General features: G+C 37.5%; 1 protein-coding gene across 1 annotated transcript in view; it reads left to right on the top strand.

The window, feature by feature from the left end:
* The first annotated feature begins 3444 nt into the window (after positions 1-3444).
* The window catches only part of LOC311276665 (transmembrane protein 132D), a 31853-nt gene continuing 23139 nt past the window's right edge, over positions 3445-12158 (top strand). Inside the window, exons 1-2 of the mRNA XM_084386455.1 lie at positions 3445-3899; positions 7995-8868. Coding sequence (XP_084242581.1) covers positions 3857-3899; positions 7995-8868 — 917 coding nt within the window. The 5' untranslated portion in view covers positions 3445-3856. The remainder of the gene's footprint in view (positions 3900-7994; positions 8869-12158) is intronic.

Genomic DNA, 12158 nt, shown 5'->3' with positions numbered 1-12158 from the left:
ATACTTTAATTAAAAATTCTCATTAGTATTGTAAGAAAACACTCATTTTACCTGCTCTGTTTTCAGCACGCCGTTTAAGTGCATGTGTCTTTAAATGATAATGAGCTTTGCTCACCCCGCCCCTCTGTTCTGTGCGTACACCGTTTGTTAACACAATAACCATAACGCGTTGTTCATTATAAACGTGGGATTATGAATTATATTGAGAACGTCGTACATAGAAAACATGCCGTAGTGTAAACAGCCGCATTCATCGTGAAGCGTGCAGCAAGCGATTTGCAAAGATTAATATAAATATTAATATAAAGGTTAATGAAACGTTACACTCACTTCCTCTTCTGGAGGTGCAGCAGGAACACGAATAGTTGGTACTGATCCTTTTTTCAAGAGCAGCTTCTTAGCAAAACCAGCTTTATACTGACCCTCGTTTGTAAAGCAGTCTGGTGGGTGAAATGATTCGCAAACATGAAAGCAGTGACGTTGATCGTGGGGAATATTCCCTTCGAAAACAAAACTCAGCCACTGCGTCTTCAGCGGTTCAGATTTAGGAACATCAAAATGACTGCTGTGTTCCTTATTACACCCAAGAACAGAACACCACAATCTCTTAGACGCCATTCTGCTCATAGACAGTGCTCCAGTGTATCAACAATGACCGCGCCGGTCCGCGCGGACTATGATTGACAGCTCGCTCACGAGCGAGGGCGGGTCTGTGTTGAAACGCTGCTGTCAATCAACAATCGTGGGAGGGGCGTCGATTTTGTGACGTCACGGCTTGATTTGAGATGGGGGAAAACATATAAGAAGATAAAAAAAAAAACACTGGATGGATTTTTATCATTTTATGATGGTTGTGTACAGGCACTGCCAACACACATTTCAGTACAATCAACTTGTAAAAGTGCATGTACCATTATATGACCCCTTTAAAGGGGCTGAGCAGCGGTTTTACCAAATTCTGCTCTCGTCTGTATAGCGCATACATAAAAAAAAATAAAAAAAAGAGTTAAAAGAGCAAGTTTTCTAACAGCATATTGACGGTGACATCTTGGAATGTGATTTATGTGTGAAGGGTGGTGTATAATCATTTAGCGACATGGAGTCGGTCATGGGGTTGGTAAGATTGATATACATGTGGCCATTGTGGTATATTTCATTTTCTAAGTAGGTTTACTGTCATTCTGTGTTACTGTGGCAACCTATCATCACACAATCCTCATCAAGATAAAAAGCTCAAGTAAATTGTAGTGCAGCTGATGCACTTTGTTCACGTAAACAAAAATCTTAATGGAATAGGTCATCAAAATGGGTCAAACTCACTGGTGGGTCAGTTTACTGACCACCATTTCATATTATTGCTACTAAGCTGTTGTTCACCTTTGAGTATCACGGCTGTGGTCTGTCTCACACTGCTAACATCTGGACATCTGAGCAGATGGGGCTGATACGATAACAGAATGTAAACTGGGCCATGGGGGAAAATTCATTTTCAAAAGCATTCCAGCAAAGGCATCACAACTGGAGGGATCTACTAGTGCTGAATTGATTAAAATCCAGATGAAATGCAGCTGCATGTTGAAATTCACAAGATAAATGCATAATATCCATTGCATAACTTTGTACATTTGCACAAAGTGGTAACTTTTAAATCGAGCTTCTTACACAGTATTTGGCATGGGCTGCCTTTTGATTTATTCTTTGCATTAACGGTTGGTACTCTGTGTCCTTGCAGAGGAATTTGTGGCACTTATCAAAAGGCAGGACATAAAATCGTGCTTTGTACTGGTGAAAGACGCCATCAAGCACTACAAAGCAGCAAAGGTACAGGTTATACTGTGTGTTCTGACTGACAGGAGATTGATGACGTTCCCTTTAGTGAGATCTTCTTTAGTCAGAAATCACAGGGAGTTTATTCATTCACACTGACTCTGAATATAAAGTGAAAAGCTAACGTATACCTCTTGGGGAATATATAACCTAACATGTCATAATGATGCATTGACTTCTACCGAAGGTATTTCAATATGTGACTAAAGCTGTATGAGAAATAGTTGTCACACGGGTAAGTTGTTTCAAGGGCTATACATCAGTGACTAAGCATTTGAGTCAAACATCCAATTACTCAGCAGTGGTTTTGTAGGCCTATAATGTTTTCAAAAACCTAGTTCAAACTCTTATAAAATTATATAAATATATAGCCTATATGTATTTATGTATATATGTATATATAAATGTCAGGTTGCTGTCACATGTATGTATTTTAAATGTTCCAAATTTACTAATGAAAATATTTGTAGTGTAATTGTTAATTTTTCTCCATTGATTTATCATACATTTTTGCTGTTTAATTAGCCCAATTGTTTCCCAGGTTCACTCTCATGTGTTTGAATTTTCATGATAATAAAAGCTAAATATAAACACTAGTCTATATATAACAAATATAACAAAGTATGACTTTTCAGTATTTAAATGGTTTTGTCTTATTGTTTCTCAACTGGATGAATTTCAGTTCTATCTCTAAAATGCTGTTCAGGCATATCTCTGAGGTCATCGATGGAACGCGAATGTCACGTGACGTCGTAGTGCGTGCTTTCCAATAAGCGTAGTCGAACTAGGGTGTTTAAAAAAGAAAAATCGTCAATTATATTTAAAATAGCCTAAATAGATCCTCGTCGTCAAACATAATAAAAAGGACGCAGTAACAAAAAAACGTTTTAGACAAATTGGCAAGGCTGGGCTATTCAGTACTGTTCCATTGTGACAACTTCGTGTAACAAAATGCCCGTGAACTGTATTTCTTTCCTCAGGGGCCTGGCACCAACAATGGACATGTTACAACTTAAGGTATGCGTCTCCTCTCCAGTAGGCCTATACACGAATTAGCCCTGGACACTCCACAATTTAAAAAAAATACAACAAGTAGCCTAACACTTATTTATTTTAATGAACCACTTAAAGCAAACTTTTATTTGTATTTATTTTACTCACGCACGCTCCTGTCCAGTTTTCCTGTGCGTTTAGCTTAAGTGTGTTCCAATCCAGACACATTTGTTTAGTTTACGACTACTCTGACCGTCAACAGGGGCCGCTTGCGCGCCACACCACAACACTCATCTGAAGAGACTGTTTGTGAGCTGCACAATACAACTGCAAGTACGTCTTGAACAACCATCCGGACACAAAGTTTAAGTTATTAAATATTTTAAAAAAATTAATCTTATACCCCACAGTTCACTCTTGGATCACTTACGCGCAACAGTAGCCTATTACCATGCAACACGTATTTATATTCATGTAGGCTTCTTTATTCCTAACAATAAGTAAACATTGCTTAGGCTGTAAAATGATTTAAATGGACTGTCGCTCGTTTAAACATCATCTTTTAAGTAGGATTTTGCTGATTGTTCGTCCACATGACAGTGAAGAGAGCATTGACAGGCGAGATTGAGACACCATAAAGCCACATGTAGCCTATTTCATTTGCTGGGGATTACGCTCGTGACATCTAATCGTTCAGACTCAGATGAACGTGAGGTCCAGAAACAGCAGCACGTGAATCGGTGCAGTGCAAATCTTGAACTTTTACACGTTTTTTATTTATTTCAAACTCATCAGTGATCCAGTTTTAGCCTTGTCTACCGTGACAACTGTTTTTACTTTCCATGTCATGTGAGGGCACCATGGTCACTTTCTTTCCTTGATTTTGGAAATAGTTGTAAACCTTACATGTGCTTTTTTTCTTCTTTTTTTTTTTTTTTACTGTTATTATTATTATTATTTTATTTTTTTTAGGAATGCATTAGAGCAATAAAGTAATTTAAGCTCCAGTTTGGACTGATTTGTGCAGACGAGCACAATGTTGGTGATGGTTATAGCGTTGTGCCTATCCTGTGCGGAAGGTAAGACCTTTCACATCGTCATTTCTTGCTGCTGGACATTTCTACATAATTTCATATACTATCCTGAATCAGATTATCCAGGTAGAGATGGACTTTATTGCGGTTGTTCGGCCACAGATTGCCATGTTTTCTAATTTATCATGGATGATTTCAGAATCTGTGAGAGTATGAAAGACCTCTGAATAAGTTTGCATTAATATCAGTTATTTGCATATTTTAATTGCAGCCTGAATTGTGAACTTTATTGGAGGTAACTTTTTGTAAGTGCACTTCAGCAAGCATCAGCTGAGCACATTAATATAAATGTTACTTAAGCTTCATGGCTATGAATATTACTTTGCATAAGAAGTAAATATAGATTTAATTACAATTTGCTTATATAATTAACTGCATAATGCAAATAGCTGCTTAGTTATTACTTTAAGTGGATTATTTTATAGTGGAATTCAGACTTTATCACAGTTGTTTTGAAGTCTGCGGTTTTTAATAGTGAAACTGAGAGTAGGGAATTTTTCTTCAATTGTCTTGATTTACATTGAATAAACCCCTACTTGGAAAGCTCCTAATTTGAAAATGATATGCTGTTGAGTTTTTAGTAATGCCAAAAGCAGCAATTTAGAAATGAGAGAGTCTGACAAATAGGCTTGTCATCAGCGCAGAGGCTCAGTCCTAGTTTGAGCTGTGCAAACTCAGTCATGTTTGGCCTAATGTTCTTAGACACTGCACTGACACTAGTCCTTTTCCCCCCTCGGGCTCAGCCATTAACCTACTTTGAAACACCACTTTCACACATGAGATTTCTAGTCTGAGATTCAAATATATTGTTTATTTGACTCCTATTTTTTTCTATACAAGTCAGTTAATTGGATGCCAGTAGGACGATTTATCACATGATGATGGATTAATGCTGAAACAAGAAATTTACCAGTAGGTTAGATTAGATTTGTTAGTTAGATTTGTGATAGTTACCTAAAACATAAATGAAGGTAGATTTGACTACTGACAGAAGTGAGGGGTTGGTTATCTATAAATTCATACTGTATTTTTTCATCCCAATGATCTGCTCTAAGAACTATACATCATGAACCATGTTTAAATGTCTCTGCTCAGTGCTTTAACCTTATTTATATATGTGACCCTGGATCACAAAACCAGTCACATGTCGCACGGGTATATTTGTGGCAATTGCCAACAATACATTGTATGGGTCAAAATGATCAATTTTTCTTTTCTGCCAAAAATCATTAGGATATTAAGTAAAGATCATGTTCCATGAAGATATTTTGTAAATTTCCTATCGTAAATATATAAAACATTTATTTTTGTGAGTGAATACAGCACAATCGCGAACGTAAATGGACAACTTTAGAGGCGATTTTCTCAATGTTAGGATTTTGTTGCACCCTCAGATTCCAGATTTTCAAATAGTTGTATCTCGGCCAAATATTGTCCTATCCTATACCTATACATCAATGGAAAGCGTATTTGTTCAGCTTTCAGATGATGTATAAATCTCAATTTCAAAAAATTTACCCTTGTGACTGGTTTTGTGGTCCAGGGTCACATATGTTCTTTTTTTAATTGGAAGTTGACAACCTTCAAGTGTCATCCTGGGAGTTATGCATGGGAGCTTTTATACAAGTGCAAAACATTTTTCACAATCTCTGGTTACCCCTTTGTCAGCCATTAGTCAATTTTGTCACTTTTATTTAGCACTTTATTTCGATAAAATATTTTCTAGTTTATTATATTACTATATATATATATATATATTATATATAGCATACCGTCTCTTCTAGCTTTTAGAGCGTAAAACAGTAATGGCTATACTACAAAATCAGGTCTCAGGACACGATATGTGCTGTGACAGATGGGTTTGACTCTGCTATGCTCAGATTAAGAGAAAACAGAGTGTGAAAAATCAAATCAATCAAAAATGTAATAAAAAACCCCTGAAGCCTTTTTCTCAGATTAAGTGTTAGCGTAGTTAACACTAGCCTCTAGTCGGATACCCTATATAATGGAAACACAATATGTGGATTATTTCAGCAGAATATATTTAAATACATACAAATATAATCAAGGTTTTCTCAAATTGTTGTGATTTGTTGTTGCTCCACTAAAAAGATTTTCTTTTAAGAATAGCAATCAAATTTGCGTATGACACAAAGACCAGCATTTGACAAGCTCCTCCAAAAACGCACAGCATGTCAAGATCAACCTTCAGCTTTTCAATGCTGCACTTTAGCAATCAGAAGGCAGTGTAGCCCTTCTGCCTGTCAAAAGGTAAAGGTTAAAGCATAAGCAAGATGAGTGATTTGACAAGCTGCTTGTCCGGATACGCAGTACACCTGATCAGAGTGATGTTGACTATTTTCGCCTCCCCCTGCGTTGCTTTATTCCAAATCATCTCCAAGAGGGGAAATGTTGTTTTTATTGCTATTGAAGTAACAAAAAAACATTTTGTGGGCTTGACATCTATGGAAATGTTTTCTGAAAAGATTATAGACTAGCACATTGGGGAGAGGTTCAAACAGCAACAGAATGATAGGTTTTTGCTGACAGGTTTAGACCAATCGTTGTATATATATATATTTTTTTTTATTGTATTTTTTTTTTTTTTTTTTACTCTGAATTTGAATGAGGGAGGAATGCCATATAGCAAATGACTTCTTCGAAATACAACTCTGCAATGTAGCAATTGCAAGATCACTGAGGTATAGCTGTCTAGAAACATAAAAAAACATTTTGATAGCATATTTACCAAGCATAATATTATGTGAAAGTAACCTTGCTTTTACAGTGTTTTTGAATGAAAGATTTTAAGAGAACAGATTACTATAGAACAGTCATTCATAACCGGTGATGTCAAAAATGCATTTCAGATCTGTTTTGATAGAGTTGCAGATAGGAAGAAATGCAAATAATAAAATAATCATACAAAATAAGGATAGCAAAATAGATATGCTTTATTAACTCAAATGAGTATTTCTTTTCATCTAAATTAGGCACATGCCAACATTGACAGGTTGTGTGATTTGCCCTCATCCTCTAAAACCATGAAGAAAACTATAAAAGGTATAAGGTATGGCAAAAGAAATGTTTTCCTTTTGAAGCAAGAAAGAGAATTATTCAGAGTTGTTTCCTCTCCGTATTAGATTACGGTGATGTGATTTATATGCATGCAAGTTCATCTTCTATAAAAAAGTTAGATTGTGTATACCATGCTGCCTTGCGCTTTGTGATGAGTGCCTCTTCACGCACTCATCATTGTACCTTGTACGAATTGGTGGGTTGGACTTCTTTGTTTCAAAGGAGAAAAATACACATGTTGATGTTTATTGCTAAGGCATTGTTAGGAAAACTACCAATTTATATCTGTCGTCTTTGATCGTTTTACACCTGTACTTATAGCACTAGATCTAGTGCTAAATTGCTTTTAAAGGTTCCTAGAGTACGTTCAGAGCTTGGTAAAACTGCCTTCTCTTCCTATGCTCCCTGGTTATGGAATGAGCTGCAGAGTATAATAATGATAGAAGCACTCCCCTCTTTAAAAGTTTTTAAAAATCTCTTATTGACCAATTTAAGGGAAACGTGTGTATGTTTGGTTAAGTAGCTTGTGTTGTTATTTTGAGTGCTGGATAGAATTTTATGAAAGATTCTGAGTTTTATGTTTGTATGTTGTTTATGTGAAACTTTCTGTGCTGCCATTTTGGCCAGGACTCCCTGGAAGAAGAGATTTTATATCTCAATGGGACTATCCTGGTAAAATAAAGGATAAATAAAAAATGGCCTCAAACGCAATGGAGATAAACATGATTTGTGCCAACCAAAATGTTTTTGTGCAGAGAATTTTTAGCAAAAAAACCATAGAAATTCACGTTGTATGATAAACAATTATGGTATTGGTGTTGGCGTCACTTGATGTCTAATCAGGTCTCTTAAACAAAACCAGTTTAAAACCACTTATTTGAATACGAGAGGCCAGTAGGGCCATGTGATGTGTACAACATTTACCATTAATAAATACCATTAATTCTTCATAAGTATGTATTTCTGTCATGCTAATCTAATTTAAATCATTGTGTCTTCAAGGAATGAAGGTCGTGGAATTGTCAGATGACCCAAGTTCACTGTCCCCTCTCGCTGTTCTTCCAAGTGTGAACTATCAAATCATCAATGCAGACTATCTTCTTCTCAGAGAGACAAGTCAGGATGTAATGGACAACTCCAGCTTGCAGGCACAAAGGCAACCTTTCATCCTCACTGGACTGAATGGCCAGCCGGCAATCAATGTCAGCTATGGTCCCATGTCTTTGGAGCAGTCTATACCACTGCATATGATCCACACTGGCCCCAGGATCCGACCGTTTATACTGGCCCGTCAAGTACGGTCATCTACACCTGCCTTGTATGTGTTGTTTTATGCGACCGGAAATAGGGATGATATAAGTGAGGGGCCGATCCAAAACGTCCCAGGGCAGAATGAAGTAGGGTACGTTTGTGTTACAGCATACGCCTTCTGGGAATCCAGGGAGGTCAAGGACAGCTGCTCCATCTCAGCAGATGGTGGCTTCTGCTTGGTGCTCCTGAAGCCTGAGCCAGCGTGGTTCAACCCTGGAGGAGGCAGGTCGAGCTGGGAGCAGAGAGGTGATCAAAGAGGAAATGTTGCTGAACTTTACTATCAGATTAGACCCAGTCCCAGTGGACAGTGTGTCCCGCAAGAGAGCAAAATAAGAAGGGGTCCACAGCATGGTGACTTGGGACGGCAGATCTATGGAGCCTCCATGAAGAGGATTGGGACCGTAAACCTCCTGCGATCACCTCCAGGAAACCCCACGTTTATGCGCTTGCGTCTCGGAGGAGCCGTAATCATCCAGACGTCCTCGAAACCACTGAAGACCACAGACACCGCCACTTTCTACGTATTCCTATCAAGTACATCACCGGTTGAACATTTCATACTCAGGTAGGTTTATTTCATCTTATCTGCCAATTTATTTAAAAGGATAGTCACCTAAAAATCATTTACTCGCCTTCTTGTTGGTTGTTTGTTGATCTATCCCTCTAGTGAGAATGGGTGCATGCATTTTAAAGTAAAGAAGATTATACATACAAAATATAGCAAAAACAAATGTCTGGTAGATTTAACCTGACTTTCAGGCTATAATCATTTCACTGCTGCTATCTGGAATTCTGCCACAAATCTGTACACACAATGCAATGTAAAGAAATTGGATTTACTCTGTTCAGGATTATATGGTTTTCTCAGAAGGCACAACAAATGTCAACTGTTTTCCTGGAAGAGACTATGGGTCAGATGAAGAGGAGTTGCATTGGGGATTGAGATGTCCCATTTGGAATAGAAGTGTGGCACAGTGCCAACAGATGTATCAAACGCCCAAGACGCTTAGCTCGAATTTAACAAGTATGCAACACTACAGTCATGCCAGTTTATAGCCGGCAGAATGTAACGGTCCCACTTAGTATACAGATTACCCAAATGTAATAACCTTGTGCCGGCTCAATTCACTTTTCCAACTGGAGGAGTTTCAAAGGCACTCTTCCATAAATGGCAAAATAATGGGGAAATTATTTGGCTGCATTCATTTCTTAACATTGCATTGTTTGTGTGGCTTCTCTCCCCATAAATAATGCATCAACTTAATGGAGCAAGAAAACAAATACCTAATAACTACTTGAGTCCTTTGGGCAGAAGTGAACATATTACAGCGAGAGCTCTATCGTACAAAAACACACTGCAATCAAATTTTCCTAAGTCTAACCCCACATCAGTGGAGAAAAAAAGAGTGAAATTGCTTTTACAGGCAGTTTTTCTTGACCAAAGGTATTTTTCTTTTTCTTAGAAGTTTGTTTGCATTTGTTTTGAAGGCAAATTAAACTGTGGGGAAGCATTTTCCTCAAGAACTGATGAGGTAAATTGTATTCTGACCCATATTGTAAGGCACTAGTCCAAATAGAGTAGTTGAATTTAGATTTTCTTTGGACAATATGGTTAGACTGATTTGATACTTGGGGTGCTTTCACACTTGGTTCAATTGCCTGGTCTGAACTCGAGTTCGATTGCTCCCCCTCCCCCTGCCCCCACTGGATTGTGTTCACATTATGTTATTTGGGTCTGAACTGAACATGGTGTGTTTGCATGATCAAAGCAGCAGCTCTGGTAATGACAATGCAGGAGAAGGCGGCAAAATGCATAGCATTGCTCACCTCACATTTATATTTTGGTTTTTGAACCTTTGGCTTTGTTTTCAAATCGTCAGCACATAATGGCACTTGCGTCTATCTGCCACGAATGTACTGCAAATATTCTAAAGAACGCGGGAGTCCATTTCTGCTAAAGGCTGGCACATATACATTCTCTCTGCTTGTAGTGCGTCAGTCACGCTTTTCAGGAAAATGAGTGAGACGCACACAAACACAATTTTATTGAATCAGACGTCATCAATTGAGGTTCACATCAACAGCGAACTGTACCGGAGTTCACATGAACCTTTTTGATGCGGACTTGGGAGCAGTTCATGGGTGTTCACTCGAGTTCGGAAATCAGCATTCACATCATCCAAACTCTGGCCAAAAGTTCTAGTGTGAAATCTCCCTTTGAATTGTGCTGGTTATTTTGGGTAGTTGAGAAATCCTACTTCTGAGATATACATTTGACCGGCAGCTGAGCCCCATATACCACCTGAGCCCCCAATATCCTTGCGGCTCTTCGCTCGGTTCTGATAGGGTTTACTTTGCCCCCGGCCCTGGCTCAAATGGACATTCGCTTTCAGTGTTAGCAGTAAAGTGAGGTAAAGGCTGGAATCCCGAAGAGATTGATTTTATCCAGGGAAAAATCTCTGCCCCACTTCACTACTCTCTCCAAGATTGAGTCCAGACCCCTGAGGTTATGATAGATAATCCACACGCTGATTGAAAATTAGTGAAGTCTTTAACCCTTCAGAGATTTTCTATCTTTTTACCAGAAAGTTATTTCAACTGGAGGCTTTCAGGACTACATAGTCTAGCTCAAACTTCCATCAGACATCACAAGTTATGGAGTGCCTTGTCCTGTGCAGCTCAACAAACAGTATTTCTAATACAAAAAAAAAAAAAAAAAAGGAAAATAACTTTTAGTTACAATTATTTTACACCACACAGAATACACAGGATACGTACAGTTATTTATTGTTGTTTATTAGAACAGTGTTTGTTCTATCAAAACTATTATATTCTATTTTAGTATATTCTGCTACTTAACAAATCATTAATCTATAAATAATTTTTTTTTTTTTTTTTTTTTTTAACTTTATTTTTCACAAATGTTATTTTACAAAAATAACAAAACAGCAGACCACAAAACAAAAACAGAAACACAGAGCATCTAGTTTGCACACACACAATACCATTAGACTATTACACTTAATATTTCAGCATAATAAACTAGAGTAATACTTGTCAATACCTTAAGGCAGAGTTCTGCTTCATATAACTGTCCCATTTTTTCCAATAATGTTTACATTTGTCCGAGGCCAACCTTATTGAGAATGTGAGTCTTTCCATTTCGCGAATGTCTGTGATGATCTGAAACCAGTCTGTTTTGGAGGGAACATCTTCACACAGCCATTTGCGTGTTATGGCTTTCTTTGCACCAGCTAATAGTATTGACAGAAGATACTTCTCTGATTTTGTTAGCTCTTGAGGTAAATTACCTAAATAGACTATTGTGAAATCGCATAGCAAGCTCAGTCCAGTTATGCTTTTTATTTCTTTTACCACCATTGACCAGTAGGGTGTAATTTTGGTACAGCTCCAAAAAACGTGAAAATGGTTTGCTTTGATGTCACCGCAGTTTCTCCAACACACAGCTTTGTCTGGATCACTACATTGTTTACTCTTAACATATGGTGAAATGAAGAAACGTACAATGTTTTTCCATGTAAATTCCCTCCAAGTACCAGAAGATGAGGTATTCATGGCAGTCTTACATATATTCAACCAATCATCTTCAGAAATTAATATATCTGCTTCTTTTTCCCATGTTTTTCTAATATATGTGGTTGAGAGGTTTCTTGTAGCTCGTAAACATGTATATACCTTTGATATTTGTTTCTTAGGAGCTTTACCTTTGCAAGATTCTAACAGAAGTTTAACCAGTCCAACTTCTTCTTCCATAAAATAAAATATTTTTTAAAATAGAATGATTGATTAATGAATGCAATGAAGTGGTTAATTTTCTGTTCTGCTTAATGTATT

The sequence above is a fragment of the Rutilus rutilus genome, assembly GCF_951802725.1.
Source record: "Rutilus rutilus genome assembly, chromosome: 18".
Lineage (NCBI taxonomy): Eukaryota > Metazoa > Chordata > Actinopteri > Cypriniformes > Leuciscidae > Rutilus > Rutilus rutilus.
Note: the sequence above shows the minus strand (reverse complement) of the source record. Positions and strands in the feature narration are given on the sequence as shown.